The 18,432-nt window shown below is 42.0% G+C and overlaps 1 protein-coding gene across 1 annotated transcript in view; it reads right to left on the minus strand.

Annotated features, from left to right (window-relative positions):
* Positions 1-18,432, minus strand: part of THSD7B (thrombospondin type 1 domain containing 7B) — a 310,428-nt gene that overhangs the window by 234,163 nt on the left and 57,833 nt on the right. Inside the window, exon 3 of the mRNA XM_071562679.1 lies at positions 17,789-17,962. Within this exon, the coding sequence (XP_071418780.1) occupies positions 17,789-17,927 (139 nt within the window). The 5' untranslated portion in view covers positions 17,928-17,962. The remainder of the gene's footprint in view (positions 1-17,788; positions 17,963-18,432) is intronic.

An 18,432-nucleotide genomic window follows, 5' to 3' on the forward strand; every position in this document is an offset into this window, starting at 1 on the left:
GCAGGAAACAGGGCTTGAGTTTGCAGTGCAGGGGCAAAAGCAGGAGAGAGAGAGAGAGAGAGACTGCAGCTCTAGGACACCCTCAGTCTTCCATTTTCTTTAAAAGTATCAAAAAACTAAGTGGTTGCATGAAAATTAGGAAGGATGCCCATGAAGGAGCCACTAAAGCCTTTTGGGAGCGATCTCCCTCTGGAAAGAAGATCCACGGAGGAGTCTGTATGCTTCAGACAGTGGAGCCCGACCTGAATGGAAAGAAGTTGACTGGCAAAACACATTTCCTGGAAGGTAAATGTATTTATTCATTCTATGGCCTTTCTGCCTTCTGTTAAATTTATGAGCTTTTATGTTCTCTTATATTTTCAGCCTTCAGCTCCAAAAAAGCAGTCGTGGCACAGAAGGAAAAAATCCCGTGAAGTCAAAAAGCATAAAAAAAGAGATTTAACTCCCTCCTTTTAATTTCTTTCTTCATCTCTGGGATAAATCTTTGATCCAGGCTGAACCTCTCAGCTGCTCTCCAGTGGGGGCAGAGGAAATGCACACCTAAAGCATCTCCTAGAAGTGCTGCCCAGCTCCTGGGCTCCCACCAGAGCCCGATGCAAACACATCCCCAGCCCAGGGCTGGGACAGGATGGTCCCCACTTCACAGGCCATACAAACAGGGTTTTTCTGGAGCCCCTACATGGCCTGTGCTGCTGAAACCCATAAATGCCCAGGTGAGGTGTCTACAAAACACACCAGCTCTGTCTGATCCGTCCTCAATAGCTGCAAATGCTGAGCTCGAACATGACAGTAACGGGGTCTAAATCATTCCACTTTCACACTGTAACACACACACAAACAAGAAGTTTTTGATGAGGCCAGGCAGGTCTGCCAAACAAAATCTGTCATGAAATCTTCTCAAATTACTAAAAAAAACCCCTACTTTATTTAGCTTCAGCTGTTCTCCTTCTCTCCCAGAACTGAGAGCTATAAATCCCTCCAGAAGGGAGCCCATTAACACACCCAGTGCCACCAGTAACAGGCAGGTGTCACCACCCTGCCTGAGCATGGAGAAAAGAGACCCAGGACCTGTGTCTTGGCCTTGTAGCAGAAGAATGCAAGGCTGCAACATAATTATTATGTTTAGAAAAATGACACAGGAGCCACCCAGCAGATATTTTACCTCTGAACCCACCTGGTTTCTAACCAAACAGAAACCAGCCAGCCTTAAGAGAGACTCCAAGCTGGGTCACAATAAACCAAACAGGAGAAAACAAAGCTCTGAAAACAAAGCTTTAGAAGTTTGAAATCTTCATCTATGACACTCAGCTTTATCCTTCCTTACTCTCCCAATTTTAGTCTAAGCAGTTGTGATAGTTTGAGCAACTCCTTCAGCTCGCACCTGAAGCCATAGAGATTTTAAGAACATACATTTTAAGAACACACATTTCTCTGGGGGTTTTATATATGCAGAATACAGTACCTAGAGAGTACATATTTTACTTGGGTTTGAGGAGAAACCAGAAAACAATGTCAATATTTTATTTTAATGTCACAATGCAAAATCCTCTTTCAGGGAACTTTTCAGAAACTCATGCTCTTTGAGAGGAAGAGATTGGTGGCACTGAAACCTGAAAAAGGAGTTTCAACTTCCAAAACTCCATTCTTATCCTCCTCATCACCTCCCTGTGGAATCATTGCATTTGGGTTTGTTACAGGAGAAACACTGCTGGCCTTATTCCTGAATAGAATCACTGAAACACTGAAAAGTTGTAAGATTTTAAATTGAAAGGAGGAGTTAAACAAGATGGACTGTGTACAACAGTAATACAAGAAATTAGATTTTTGGGGGGGTTTACTTAAATTTTTCTTTTCTCCCCTTATTGCATAAGAACCTCTCAGATAATTTTACGGTTTTTCTCCCTGCTGTGTACAGTGACTTCAGCTTCTGTTAGAAGATGCTAAACCTGGTGCTGAAGGTGCACTTGGGCACCTGGACTGACTGTGAATGAAGTTGGGCCAAGAGCACTCAGGTGGATGGTACCAACGCAGTGAAGGCTTCACTGCTGTGCAGCAAATCTGAAGCAACAGTCTGGGGCACATTTGAATGTTCCTGACTCTCCTAATGCCATCCAGCAGCACAGACGATGCCGTGAAATGCACAGTCCTCGAGGTTGGCAGAACAGATGGAGCCTTAACCTTTACTGGAGACTCTGGTTACACAGCTTCTGCATCTTAAATAATTTATAGGATCTGATCATATGGGAGCTTCAGCTGTGGAAACAGATGATGCTGAAACAAGATCTGATCCAATCTGTTCACTTGCCACTGTTCAAAACCAGGGAAAGGTGAACAGGTCGCTCTGCAGCCCACGGTGCCTGGAGGCACAGAATTTTCAGCCCCATACACTTGTTTATTACTGTTTATTGCATTTAACACAACCCAGCTTCAGTGTGGTGCACCACATTTGCTTCAGCTAAACAACTTTAACCCAATTTTGTTCCAAAACCAAGCAAGTTTTCCCCAAATTACAGTTCAGACACTCTGCAGATGAAGATGCAAATTATGCAATCACCATGTATGTTGTTATACAAATATTTAAGTTAAAAAATAGTAGCTTTCTCTTAAAACGTTCACAGACAGGTACAGTCAGTCTGCAGGACTGAAATGGGATCTCAGTTTTAAACACACTGAGGAGAAACTTCAGTCTGAGAGCAGCACTTGTGCTGATCCTCAGGAGAGGCAATGCTGGCACAGGGACACTCAGGGCTGTGGACACCACTGTCCCTAACACAGAGCAGAGCAACCACATGTAAGTGCACATTTGCACTTGCATAGAGCAGCAGAGCAGGAAGAAACAAGACTTTTCAGACAGCTGGGGCAGCCTGAAAGCTCCCCCAAAACCATTTAGCAGAAGCATGTGGAAGCAAACCAGCCCGAGTTCAGCCCATTTTAATGTTCCAGGCTAAAAACTGCTTTATGAAAGCTGATTCACGAACAGACCAAATATTGCTGTTCTGGGACGCACAACAAAGAGTGGGGCAGATGGTCAGGGGTGGCAGCAGCTTCACTCATCTGATTTCATCCATCATCACAACCCTGTCAGAACCCTCAGTCACGTGTGTTTCACTTACTCACTTGTTGGGTTCACGCAAGGCAGCCCAAAAAAGCCCACGGAACAAGATGTACAGCTCATATTTACTACTCAACCCTGCCAGCATTCCTGGCTTTTGAAACGAGAGCGGAGAAACAAATTTGCTCTTGGCTGCAAGAAGCTCTGCCAGGTTTTCCATCCTAAGTGTGTTTTAATCGGATCACCGCTTAAACTTTTCAAAAAACAGTATGTAATGAAAACAAACAGATGTACAGCTCCTGAATGTCACTGCAAGACTGTTAACACGTCTCATCACCAAGTTTTAACAGCAGAGCTAAAAAAAAGAGAGATGGAGAGTTCTGACAGGGAAACACGGTTGCTATAGAAGTCCAGCTTCTACAAACAGTGTTCCCAGCAGAGAGGAGCTCCCACACACCGAGTGGGTGTCTGTGGCAGAGCTGCTGGGCACACACCCACCCTGGGGGGCTGGAGCCACCCCCCTGCCCAGCCCACCCACAGCACTCGCCTGCCCTCACACCTGCTGCAGGGCAGGGCACTTCTCACACTGCTGATTCAACAGAAAATTCTTCAAAATACAGGGGGAAAATGCACTTTCCTTCACATCAGGCTTCAAATTGACTCACCCAGCAGCACCATCCAACCCGAGCCACTGAGGAGTGGGGATATGGGCAGAAACCTCCGTCCAGGGGATGATATGGCTCCCTTGGCAGCAGTTCTGTAAGTTCACACTGCAACCTCCTGCATAAATACGCCCAACTGAACAAGTTCCAAGTTATCAGCCAAGGCAGCTTCTCCGGAGGATAATTCCACTTATAGCACACTCCAAGAAACCCACATCCACATTATGACTCCTATTTCTAAGAATAAAGCTGAATAAAATGGTTTCTCCCTCTACTTCCCACAGGAAAGCAAAGCAAAGAGCCCATCTAAACTTTCTCTCCTTCCTTAATGAAACTCTTATTGATTTCTCATCCTTATGAATCATTGCCTTGGAGCGACTTCTTTTAGCTGCAGGTTCTCACATTTAATTTCTATGTATGCTTAAGGGAAAGTTTATCATGAGAATGCCCAGAAAAATACTAAAAGGGTTTTATGAGAAAGCTATGAAATTTTACATATGCCGTTTACCAGCCTGGTTTAAGAACACAAAAAAGTCCAGGGTGACACGACATTAACAATCAGCAGATTCGTGTGCCATCCTGTGCCACCTCCGTGCAGCTGTCAGTGCACAGAGCAAACAGGAGTCAGGCTGAATAGATTTATGTTGGTAAAGAGGAAAAATAAAAAAACCACCACAACAGACATTCATTCAGATGTGTGAGTCTTCCACACATTATCAGCTACCCAAGGATAAGCAGAGCAGAACACAAGTCTGTGTCCACAGGACACCAGGAATCACTGCCACTGTAATGTATTCAGGCTGGGCATGGAGAAAGTGTTAGGATTGAATAAATAAATGAAAAATCCATCAGCAATACATTAACAGACAGACAGCTTTGCCAATACCAAAGACATAAAAAGAAACAAATCTCTGATAATTTATTCTTAAGCTAAAATTTCCCAGCTGCTTCAGCTGCTATTGAAATAGGAAAATAACTAAAATGCTACAGACCTGGTAGTTCTCATTTATGTAAAATACACTAATTTTACTAGTCTGGGGAAACAGCAAATTTATGGCCCAACAGGCAACATCCAGGATACAGGAACTCAAGAACTGATAGTCAGGTTTGTATCTAAGAAAAGGAGATACCCTTTTTCTTAGGAGTCAATATTTTGCATTGTGATTAATATTGTCTAAATGGCACTGTCCACAGGCAAAGGACTGGCTAGATTGGTTTCAGAAGACCTGAAGACGAAGTATCTAGGAATGTGAGGGGGAAATCAGACCCTAAAAAACTTTTAGAAAAGAAGTGGGATCATCTGTCACTTTATCAGTCAACCACCTGATATTCTTGAGCAGTGAAGCAGAAGGAAAGCTTGATGGAAATCATCTTTTTCCCATTCTCACGTGTGTCTTTTCATTAAACTACCAACATACTAGCACTGTCCTAATGGTGATAACACAATTGTCCTTAACTACTTCCTAAATTACCTGATTAAGGAAGGAATTCAATAGTGTTTCCCGGGTAGCATCAATTAATACCCACCAGCAGGGATCTGTAGCAGTACCTGCAGGGTTGCCCATGAGCTGAGAGCAAAGCAGAGGAGAGAAACCACTGCTGGTCACAGGAATGAGACTAGAGAACAAACCAGGAGTGGTCAGACTCACAGCAGGAGTTGTGCCAAGGGAAGAAAAGCCCCTGAACTGCACAGGAACAAGCACTAGATGAAGCCAAATGAGATGACTCCTGTAGAATCCTTATTCCACCACAAAGAAAAGTGGCAGTACAAGGAACAAAAAGGAGATTTTACAGATACATAGAAAAACCCATCTGTTTGTTGCTCCTGACAATTAGATCATCTACTCCAAAAATGTTCAAGAACTGTAAAAAGTTATCAGGATAAGAAAAGGTTAGGGAAGTTTTTTAACTCTCACTAAACAACCAATACCAAAACATCTGAGATTAAAGGAAAGAACATTTATAAAATCCTACATGAAGCAAACATGAAAAGGTTGCTCAGCTGCAAGATAACTGAGTAATGTAACCTTTCAAAGCAGAAAAAAAAAGGCGATTAGACCATCCCTTGGATTGAAAATGATTGATTATGCTGCTAGTATTGGAATTGGAGTTGACTGTAATGCTTTTTATGGAATTGCTTTATTGAATGCTGCATAGGGTTATTTGGCAATAGAACACTGTGAGCTTACCAGCTCTGTGGCTCCTGATACACCTCAGACACACAGTTGCAATTATTTATCCCAATGACATTGGGTTAAATGGCACATACTAAGGTTACCTCCTGACCTTTCAGCTCAGATCTGTGGGGAACGTTCTGCCTGCAGAACCATCCAGTTGATTTCAGTACCAGCAGCTTTCCATCCTCTGCATCTGTTGGCTGGTTTATTCCATAAACCATATCAAAAAAACTTAAATCTGATTTGGGGCCCTGTGTGCTGTAATAATTAAATCATTTTGAGGACTTTGAAGGCTGGCTCATCCATTAAAAAAAAAAAAGTCAATCAAGGACAAGTAAATCACAGTGAAGAAGATGAGTAAGTAAAACTTTCCTTTTTTTGTATTGGAGTACATTAAAATATCTGTGGGAGTTGTTTGGTTTTAACTTTTGTTTTTATCGAGAAAAACAGCGTTCAAAATTTAAATGTAACTGCACAGAAATACCTTTTCTCACCTGCTTTTCTGTTTCTTTGATTTGTTATCCCCTGGTGTCACTCCCTGCTCTTTGAAGAGAGTCCTGGCAAAGGTCAGCACTCAATGAGCCATCAATAAATACCCAACATGAGAGTGACAATTTCGGGCTGCCTGATCTCCCATTACTAAACCAAGCAACATGTTGGAAAGCTCGTAACAAAAAGCATAAAGTACTTCAGAGTGTTCTGAAAATAAATATAATGTTACCTTTAAAGCAGTAAGTATGAAAAATATCAAAGAAAGTATGTAATACCAAGTTTTATCATCTATTGCACACGTATATTGATTTAACCGAGACACACTCACTTATCTACAAAGCAAAAAATTGGGTTTTAAGTACTGTACTTTGCAAGACCCTTAGGGCACAATAACATTACTGTCATCATTTACTCTGACTTCCCTGTCTCTCATTTGATCCATCTCCAGGTTTTTCCAAACGATGCAGCTCTGTTTCTATTTCTGCCACCACACCAGTGTCCTTGGCTGGATGGCAGCAGGGTAATTACACAGAGTTAACATAAAATACAGGCAAAAATTAGTGCACAAACAAACACAGACACATTAACATCTAAGCAACACTCCTAACACTCAGACACATGAAGAACTTTCCCAGTGCTGTGCATACAGGGATGTACTGGGGTTTGGGAAGGAGCTTTAGTGCACTTTTTCAAGTTTGAAATTGTTTAGGACAATCCTAAAAGTAAGATCTTCTTGGCATTTTGCAGAGGAATGCAGAAGACAGAGGATTGATATTTTAAGAGAAAAGTGGGATCAATACCAGCTAAAGTTTGGGTAAACCCTCATTATTGGATTCCTACAACTTCAAAACGAATCCGTGCTGCCCGTTAAACGCAGACACGGCTTCAAATCTGCAGAATCACCAGTTCTCACATTAACAACGTTTTAAATCAAGATACAATTATACTGGGGTTATAAAATATTTAATGCCAGTTGAAAAATAGATGTACTGAATTAGTTTAATTGAAAATATTGAAAGCTTAGAGAAGTCACTTATTGTAGTGATACACCGAACACATTTAACACACAGAGCTGCGAAAAATTTCCTCAAACTCATTTCCACCTCTGCTTCAACACACCATTACTTTATTAATGCAACCCAGAATATTAAGGAATGACAATAAAAACATGAGTGCTGCCTTATGTGGACTATATTTAAGAACAGAACTTCTGAAAAGTTCCTGGTGTTTTATCATTAAAACCTCCTTTTAATCTTTGTCTGTAAAAACTCCAATTCTGTGCCCCATTCCAGGCAGCTGCTTCAAGACTCCACAGCTAATACTCATCAAAATTTATTAAAGGCACAGAAAATTAAAAGTGTAGAAATATTTTTTCTACATTCAGTGTCTCTACTGTGAAGAACTTCAATAGGTAGAAGAAAAGTGCTTATTTCACAGAATCATGAAATAGTTGAAGCTGGAAGGGATCCACAAGAGTCCAAGTCCTACCTGAATGGTCTGGACAGGGATTAAACACAACCTTGGTGTTACAGCACCATGTTCTAACCAGCAGAGCTAATTTTGCTTAAAAGCAGCTGAGTAACGTAAATCAATTTAACTGATGGGTCAAAAGACGTCACAAGAACTCAAAAGTTGGTTTTCCCTTCAGCAGTTTCAAACCCTTGAAAGTTATGATTCCAAATGTCATACTGTAGAGAAGCAAAATATGCCTCACATAGGTGGATATTTTTAAGCTATTGATATTTGAAGGTCTTTGGATCTCAGGGGTGATAGAATAAACCCCAGAGAACATCAATTGGTGAAAACTTTCAGATGGTAACAGAATAAACACCAGCTATCCTCTCACCCTGGACTGAACCTCATGGCTGACACTCCCAGTCATGTTTCCTACTTCTGCTGACATATCCAACAGGTCAATAAAGTACTGATAAAAACTTGAAGTGCCTACCTTACAGATTTAATTTTTTAAGCATATAGAAAACATAATACTTAGAATGCCAGAATTTCTCAGAGCTATCCAGCATGAACTGTTCTTGCAAATGATGCGTAGGAACACTTTGAAAGCTGCTGTTGCCTAAGCCAGGGAATACAAACCTTTCATTACCACTTAATTCTGTACAGAGCATCAACACAGCTCTGCTCTCAGAGCTCTGTGCTGGTGCCACCAGACCCTTCTCAAAGCTGACAGCACCGCTTTATAGAGCCACAGAGAGCTTTGAAAGCACATCTTGTGGAATACAACGAGGGGGGAAGAGACAAACCAGGCAGCAAATATCTTAGGATAAGGTAAATCCCGGAGGTTTGTGGTGCTTTCCCCGGGACCAGCTGGGTACCAAGGCACGCGCTCAGCGACGTGGGCTCCGCCTTCGAGGCGCTGCGCTGGCTCCTCTTTGAACATATGCCCTTTCAAGTGAAATTAATCACTCTCTTTATCACTCCTGCAGCATCTGGAGCCATAATCATTACCCAACTGCTGAGAAAGAAATGAAACCACTAATCGCACGGGGAGCAGGGCTCAGCGTTCAGAGCAGGAAAGTTTTTATTAAGTTCTCATTTGAGAAGTGATTTTTCACAGCCAACCTTCCAGGACATGCCACACAAAAGCTGGATCTACTTGAGCAATTGTCTACAACTCATCCCCCAGCACACAGAACCACACAAGTGCTATAATGAGGTTTTAACATGTTTTTCCAACATGTTTAGCTGTATAATCCTACGTCACTTATACACAAGCACGACACAGAGACACGTTTAACTATAAACTTTAAAAGGTCTCTGGAAGAAAGAACTGCAGGAGTGGTGGGGACACCAGGCAGTGTCACCAAGAGCAAGGAGCAGATAGAAAGTGCTTCTGGATTCACACTCACACTGACCTCAGCAGGAATTCCCCAGGCAAACTGAAGATCCTACATTCAAAACTACTTTATTAAGTAGCAGTTTCCTCATACCTATCCACTAGCTGGGAGTGATTAAAATAAACCATATCAACACTACTGCAATCTTGATTACCACGAAATATCCCCTATCCCTTGTAACGTCTTTAATTCATTTTCATGGATTTGGCCACTCAAATATTTTGAAACTGAGAAAGAATACAAAGAATAAGTTGATGACAGCAGGACTGTTCTCATAAATACCAGAGGGAAAAAACAATCTAGGGAATAAGGGTATCAGAGGGCAGATAACCCAAACATCATAAGGAGTCCCTAGAAAGAATCAGCAGCATTACCTGAGAAGAACAATAGGCATCTTAGGGACTTCTAATGCAGTTTTGTGTATTTTCACCCATGATAATTGGGCTCTACATAAGAGCTGAAAGAAGAAGTGATTATCCCCATACACGGAAATCATTCAACTAAGTGGCCAAGCTAAACTCCTACTCTAACTTAAGATACAATTATTTAAAAAAACCCTGCAGGGTTCTGAACAAGGGCAGCAAAATAATTAAATCTAGTACTCTGCTAAAACAGGCTGAAAATGTGATCATCCATTTTTAATGCTCCGCCTATATGTAACAACAGAAATCTTTCCAACAGCTGCATTCAATTAAAAAAATATTAACCCCAAGGAAAAACTACAAAAACATCCCCATCTGTTTTTCTTGCCACTCACTGTGCTTCTTTTGTGGGTGAAATATGTACAACAATACAATCCAACGAAGTTGAATGAAAGTACCATCATTCCAATAATAATAAGCTATCTTTTTATTTTTTAAAATGAACGATTTAAAAGAAACCACTTTTGCAGATTTTCCCCTGTGACCCCCAGCTCTGTTCCCATAGTAACTATTGAGGAAAGAAAAGGATAAGAAGCCTAACAGACTTTTCCCAATACCAACAAAATACAGAAAAAAGCACCTTATTCGCAAAAACTATTATTCTCAGGAAGGGAAGAGGGACATTAAAAGATTAGTGTGAATCTCCTGTGTAATCTAGTTTAAACCACCACCTACTGAACAGCTGATGTTGTTTAGACAAAGATGTTTGTTAAAGGGGGTGGCCTTTGTGTAAGAACTGTTGAAATAGTTTTGCAAGCCCAACAACATCAAAATTACCAGGAACGTGGTGGCAGAGCTGCCATGTGAGCACAGCAAGCCCCCAGCCTGCAGCCAGCGCTCCCCTCTGCTGAGGAACTCACAGTCCAAGCATAGAAAGCATTAATTTTGGGTTTTATTTCAGTTCCTCCTTTCCTTAACTTTTTAACTGGTCTCATACTCTGTGCTGGGGTGTGTTTTCCTAGGAAAATACACAGAAGCCAGAAATTCTTTCTTGAAGAAGTGCCACCAAGAACCTTCTGTTGGTTCCTACAGGTCCATCCAGGAAACCAGAGTTTCATAAGGACACACCAAGTTTTATGGACAAGCAAAACCAGCACTTCTACATCTCTAACTGAGCTTCCCAGCCTCCTCCATAAACAATTCCAGTGTCTCTGACATGGACAGCATTCTCTGTGACACAGGGCAGGTCCCTCAGCCACATCCCATACACTGATGTTTCAGTCCAGTGGGACAAGGACAGGACTCAGGTGGGAGTGCAGTGGGCTGCTGTGGCATTTATCCAACCCAGCACGGACCTCAAGCACCTGGGGGAATGACCAGGCTGGAAAATGATCTCCCAGCATAAGAGAGGTTCCCCAGGAGAGAGTTGGAGCTCTTATGGGGACCATTTGCCTGGTTCCCTGACAAACACCCAGGCCTGCAGACAGAAGGGCTCCACCAGCTCTGAAATGTCTCACCCACCCAAACGTGAATGGAACAACCAGCGCAGAGGGTTAGAAACTGAGGCAACAGGTCATCTCCAGGACTCAAGACAATTTGGATTCAGCTATTGAGGAAACAAGACCTGATGAGGACACCTCATCAGAACTGGAGCAGTACAGGTGAGGTGAAGCAGCAGAACCTTCTGTAAGAGAATTTAGAGGTCTATGGAACAGAAAGGGGAAAACGTGGACAGGAAAGCCAAATATTTATCCATCTGAAACAGCTGCACTTCTGTCTAAGGAAACAAGAAATGAGCTCTGAGGCCACCTTAAAGCTTCTCAAATATCAGTGACTAATATCAACCAGCATATCAAGTTTCCCTGCTATTGAAATTTTGCAAAACAACTTTTCCTGAATATTCAGATATTGTTGGATTTTTTTAAAGTTTTGAAGAAATAAAAGTAAGATTTATATTTTCCCATAAAATATTCTTTGTAAGTAATTATTTTAGACAAACTTAGAACTAAAGTACTAATTTTTTATTTAAATCACTTTTTAATGGCTACATAACGAAACTACACCAACAGATTTAAAACAACTAACCTGCTCCAAATGAAACTGTTCATTATAAAATGTTTTTTAAAAATTTTTCTATTTTTAAGCCAGACTCTTCTAATTACAATTGTCAAATATCAGTAGGTGAAAACTTCATTGAGATGTGATATAATTCTGAGAAGCAATGCTAAGAAAAGATTTTATTTGACTGACCAGTTCTAAGAGAATAATGTTCACTCACAGGGCTCCAGGAGCCTGGTACCCTTGATGCAGAGATACATAGAATCATAGAATCATAGAATCGATTGGGTTGGAAAAGACCTCCAAGATCATCGAGTCCAACCTTTGGTCCAACTCTAGTTCATTTACCAGATCATGGCACCCAGCGCCACGTCCAATCTGTGTTTAAAAATCTCTAGGGATGGTGAATCCACCACCTCTCTGGGCAGCCCATTCCAATGCCTGATTACTCTCTCTGTAAAAAATTTTTTTCTGATATCCAACTTAAATTTCCCCTGACAGAGCTTAAGCCCGTGCCCCGTTGTTCTATTGCTGAGTGCCTGGGAGAAGAGACCAGCCCCCACCTGGCTAGAACTTCCCTTCAGGTAGTTATAGACAGTGATGAGGTCACCTCTGAGCCTCCTCTTCTCCAGGCTAAACAACCCCAGCTCCCTCAGCCTCTCCCCATAGGACTTGTGCTCCAGTTCCTTCACCAGCCTTGTTGCTCTTCTCTGGACCCGCTCCAGCACCTCAATATCCTTTCTGAACTGAGGGGCCCAGAACTGAACACAACACTCAAGGTGTGGCCTCACCAATGCAGAGTACAGGGGAAGGATCACAGCCCTGGGCCTGCTGGCCACGCTATTTTTGATATGGGACAGGATCCCATTGGCCTTCTTGGCTACCTGGGTACACTGTTGGCTCATGTTGAGCTTCCTGTCAATTAGTACCCCAAGGTCCCTTTCTGCCTGGCTGCTCTCCAGCCACTCTGTGCCCAGCCTGTAGCGCTGCAGGGGGTTGTTGTGGCCAAAGGGCAGGACCCGGCACTTGGCCTTGTTGAACTTCATCCCATTGGAATCAGCCCATCTCTCAAGTCTATCCAGATCCCTCTGCAGAGCCCTCCTGCCTTCCAGCAGGTCGACACTCCCTCCCAACTCGGTGTCATCAGCAAATTTGCTGATGATGGACTCAATCCCCTCATCTAAATCATCAATAAAGATGTTAAACAGGACTGGACCCAACACAGACCCCTGGGGAACACCACTGGTGACCGGCCGCCAGCTGGATGCAGCTCCATTCACCAGCACTCTCTGGGCCCGACCCTCCAGCCAGCTCTTAATCCAGGAGAGGGTACACTTGTCCAAGCCATGGGCTACCAGCTTTTTCAGGAGTATATTATGGGAGACAGTATCAAAGGCCTTGCTGAAGTCCAGATAGACCACATCCACAGCCTTCCCCTCATCCACCAGGTGGGTCACCTGATCGTAGAAAGAGATCAGGTTGGTCAGACAGGACCTGCCCCTCCTAAACCCATCAGCAGCAATGACCAAAAGAAGTATTACTAAAATTAAAGAGTAGTCTGGCTCAAGAACAGAGATATAAACTGGTCAGTAACAAAGTTAAAAATAAGAAGATTTATCATTTTAGAACAACTTTTCATCACTAGAAGCTTGGAACCATCAGGCAGAAGCACCATAAACCTTCCAGATGCCACACAAAGATCACCAAAAAGCCATTTGTGCTTCATTCATGAGCTGTTGTCCTATCAAATAAAGAAACCACTTAATCTAGGACAGATCACCATGCTTCATTTTGTTGAACTTTTCACAAAGCCTCACTTGCTGCAGAGCTATTTTTGAATCTTCTTTCAGCAGGTGTGAGCTCTGCTGTCCTTTGAAGACCTGGACTTCTTTTAACATTTAGTGTTCGTAGGTAAAAACTTGTCTTTTAAGACATAAGGTCAAAGGCACTTCCAAACCAGCACTTGACCTTCTCGAAATTATGATCTTGAGAGAGGGCATTTCTGGCAGCATTACCTGAGCAGAGAGAACAAAAGGCCCTTTTCATCGCAGCCCTCGCTGCCTCTCCCACACTCACAGGCAGTTCAAAGGTTCCTCCACATTAGAAGCTGTTCCCTGAAAAGTTCATTTCGTACCTTTTCCATTATGGATTGTTTCAGAAGAAAGCCTAATGATCAAAAACCATTTGCTCACCTTATTTTAAGGACAAGTCTCAAACACAGGTGGTGACTCCAAACTAAAGTTTTCCTGTGCTCACCTGGGGCAGGAGCACTCAAGTCACACACACCTGGCTCCCACAGCCCACAAACTCCAGGGGTTCAACAGTTCCTTCCTCAGGTAAAAATCTCTCTACTGTGATCAGAATCATTACAAACCCATTTCCCAGCCTGGTACCTCACTTTCAGTGCTCTTCCACTCATATCAGGGAGCACGTCCCTGCTGGGCTAAATCACCATCCTGACTCATTTTTGGTAGAGAATTACAGATGGAGAACTTCCTGGGACACAATATCTGGGTTTCTAACAGTCCCCTTCTCCCCCTCCATAGCAGAGAGAGTATTATTTTCATCTCAGTTAGCATTTTCACTGTGATTAAAGAATTGTTTTCCTAAGAATCAGAACATTTTCATCCTACAAAAAACCATTTTTGTAATATTCCCCTTACTAGAAAATAAAGCCACATCACTGCTTTAGCTCTGAGAGCCACCTTTGTGGGGTGTATTCCTCATCCCTTTCACTCTCTGGATTTTGGGGAAAACAGCACAGGCACAGTTACTGAAGAAGGAGCTGAGCACCCCAGCAGGGATATGGAGAGAGCAACCAACCCTCGAGCAGTGGCAGGTGTCTCTGGGAAGAGACACTTCAGCATCCTGCAATCCTAATTATCAGCCCCCCTCCTGTAAAGCACGCAAAGTATTTCCTGTGTTGCACATATTTTACACTTAACTTCAACTTCAGAGCTAAATTTTAGAGCTACACTAAAACTGTGATTCGTGTGTGTGTGTCAATTTCCATACACAGTTTGAAAAGCCTGAGTGACCATCACCAAAACATCAAATATTGGCATTGCAGAGATTCCAGGAACTTTTAGGACTCAAGTGTTGAAGAAAATCAACACGGGGAAATACGCAAATTGCTAATTGGCAATTGCATTAAATACTATTAATTTACAAGAATCTTGATCCAATTAAACTTAGCAAGTGTGGGAAAATTGTTCAGCTCTTTGAGGCTGCTGAGTAATTAAACTGATATAATTATTGCGTTCATGTTTAGTGGTCACTAAGTGAGTGTCTGACAAAGAACATCTGGAAACCAAAAGATACAGTGTACAGATATTTAGATATCAATATGCAACTTCTAGAAGCCAAAAGATCAAAATAAATGGTTCTAAAATGTGACACAAATAAACAATATGCAAGTGACAGCCCTTTGAACAGCTGAGGGAAGAGCTTGTATAACTTACCTCACACTGCCAAGTTCTTACTGCTCAGAATGACACAGCCTGGGGCTTTTGTAGATGCAGTGAGTTCAATACCACTCCTTTCACCCATCCCAAGACCACCAGGCCCAGCCCATCCTCATAAGATAAAGTCAAGGATTTAACTGAAAAAACTCTGCATTAGAAACTGAAGTGTTGATAGGATTCTTTCTTTCTTTCTTTTTTTTTTATTTGCTTTAGTCCCATCCATATTAAGGATGCCTCCCTGGGCTTCTACGTGCAAAGAAAATTCATTTTAGTACATATAAATTCATTTTCATAAAGTCAGAGCTTTCAGTAGCATAATCTTATTTAATTATAAAGCATGACATTTCAATAAGGAGTTGAATTTCTCTCCAGCAGGTAAGTAACTTGCCATGCTTACAACAGGCAATTGAAGATTTAAAAACAGAACAGATCATTCTCTTTCCCATTAAGGATTGCTCATTTCTCATCAGACTCTTTCATTAAAAAAAAAAGGGCAACAGCTGCAGGTCTTCTTTCCATCAGAATGGATCTGCTCAGTTCTGACATTAAAAGTTCTTAATTTCAGGTTCACTGTGCTGTGCTTTTATTTTTTATTATTTTGCACTGGGCACAAATGTGCTCAAACTATTGGATGATTTTTTTATAATTATTATTATACAAACCACAGACCTCAATATGTCGAGATCTCCATGATCTACATCCCAAAGTTAATTTATTATTAATATCTTGCCACAAGAGGTTATGTTAACCATTCTACCTCTCCAGATCCACCTGTTCCATTCAATTTACCATCCCTCTCTTCCCAAAACACTTCCCTGCAATCTTGTAGAGAATTCAGAAATGCTGCTGATGCTTCACGACCACTGCAGAGAAAAAAGGGGCTTCCCAAACACTACTTTGTTCATGGGCAAAACAAAGTGGTTTGGGTGCACATTTCCATCTAGAACTAACCATTTGGGTTTTAGATGTAACTTTTATCAAATTTTCAACAAAATACTCCAGTGAAGGTGGGAGGGTGGAATGTTTACAAATATTGGAGAAAAAAAATCTTTTTTTTTCCCCCACAGGACAATGGATTTGGCTGAAGCCCACAAGTGGTTTCCATCTGGAAAACATTTCACTCAAAGTTGTTTTCTGCCACTTGTCACTAGACAAGCAGAGAAAGTGCATCAAAACACTCTTAGGATTTGTGGTTTATAAAGTGACTCTTGAGAGCTCAGATATTTTTAATTCACTGTGGGAGTCACAAGGACTGACAATTTCTTCTCATCTGGCAGACAGACCTTTACAATAAGCTCATCATGGGGCTCTGGGTGCGTGGTGCCCAACCCACACACACCTGGGCACCACATGTGTCTGGTTCCCAAACACACCTGCCTCAGATGCCCCTGGAGCACCCAGAACTCCCCTCTGGCAGCTGCAATCATCAAGGCAAATTAAAGTTTTATGACTTCAAATGTACAGCCCTAAAGCCCGATGGCACAACAGACTTCAGAACGCGAGAGAAGACAGACAGCAAGAAAGGCTCTAATTTGTCATAAGAAAACTGCTCTACCTTTCAAAGCTTGTTCAAAAAGCAGGTAAATAACAGAGAATTGGAGAAAGACAGTTGCTATTTATTTCCTCTTCGTTTCACGTGCTAGATGTTGTAAAAAAAGTCTTTAGAAATACAGTTTCAGGCTGTACTTTACAGCCCTTCCCCAGCACTCAGCCCCCCATCCCAACAGCCAAGCAAGAGGCTTGTGTTGATCCCACCAGCAGGACAGGAGCCCTCCTGGAATAACTGCTCCATTATTTAGTTAATTCAGTCTATTACCTTCTACAGAGCTATAATTAAAAAATAAATAACCAAAATACCAAAGAACTTCTCCAAACAAAAAGAAGAAGGAAATTATTTTTCCAGCAAATTTAATCGCGCTCTTGCTCAGTCACAAAAGGCCAAACCTCAAAGGGATCTTGGGCAGTGAAACCTCTGGTTCAGTTGGGTATTTTTGGTTAAGTACTTTAAGTAAACGTTTCCCAATCCAAAAGTTTTCCCATTTCATTGAACATCCTCTGTTGTTGTTCCTTGTGCTACAAAATAAGCATCCAATGCATCATGTTTGGGTTTGTGCAGCTGTTTCACACCCACCCACCACCTCCCTGTCACCAACAGTCTCTCAATGTGTCCCACACGTTTCCAAACCTTGGGCACACCCAGTTTTGCACAAACAAACACTGCAAGTTTCCAGCCTGACTGAGGCAGAAATAATTCACTAAATCACAAATAGATCAACCAAGAGTATGGAATTCTGGTTCAGGTCATCCCAAAAGTGTGCCCTTTGCATTCAAAAATGAAAATTATTAAATATTTAGAAGGAAGTAACACCAGGATGATGGTATCAAGGTCCAGTAAAAACTTTACTCTTGGATTAGAAGTATTAACGAGTCCAGAATTACACTCCAGAGTCACTCTGGTGCACAACTGCAGGAGGCATGAAGATCACTAATTTACAACAGAGATTAAACCCCTCTATTTGTCAATTACAAAAAAGAAAAATCAGATTAGAAGACATTTTCAGGCTTTTTAAATTTATTATTGAGCTAAAATGGAATGAAAACCAGGCAATTACTCCATCCTCAATCACAGGATTTATCTAGCAGATAAGAGAATATCTTTTTCCTACCTGTTTTCCAGACAAATTGATGACCTCTCCTGGCTTCCAGATCAGCTGTTTGTAACATTAAGAAACCAAATAAAAGGAATGACTTCCCCAGGCTCTGCCATGTCCTGTGAGGAGAAACCCAGTTCTGTTGTAGAAGCATAATTCAGATAATTCAGTCTCTTGTCTTCTTTGGTCCTAGAATCAACAACAACAAAAAAAAGCTTGCTAAAATATTTTCAACACCAAGGCAAGAGGCTCAGGCTGAGGGTAACCTGGTGGCCACTGTGCATTTCACAGTCCCTGTGCCAGCTTTGATGAGGACAAGTCTGGTTACAGGTGCTTTGCTTGGAAAGAGAGAGAGCTAAAAAAGAAGAGGGGCAGAGGGAGGAAGGGCCAGCTCCCAGAGGACCTGCAGACCCCCCTACTGGGCCACTCTAAATGCTTTTAGCAGGTTCTTAAGAAGAAATCTGCCAGTGCAAATAAATGCCAAGAGATCCAGCACCAGTGTGTGGTGTCTTCCTTTTCTCTGTTTGACTTCAGCATGAATATCAGCATGATACAGGCAAAGTAAAGCAAAGTGAGAATGGATTCTGGGTGCAGAATTCAGCTCCAGGCACAGACCCCACTGAAGATCCCTGACAACCGAAATGCCAGACCTGGAATTG

Source organism: Pithys albifrons, chromosome 8, assembly GCF_047495875.1.
Source record: "Pithys albifrons albifrons isolate INPA30051 chromosome 8, PitAlb_v1, whole genome shotgun sequence".
NCBI classification, from domain to species: domain Eukaryota; kingdom Metazoa; phylum Chordata; class Aves; order Passeriformes; family Thamnophilidae; genus Pithys; species Pithys albifrons.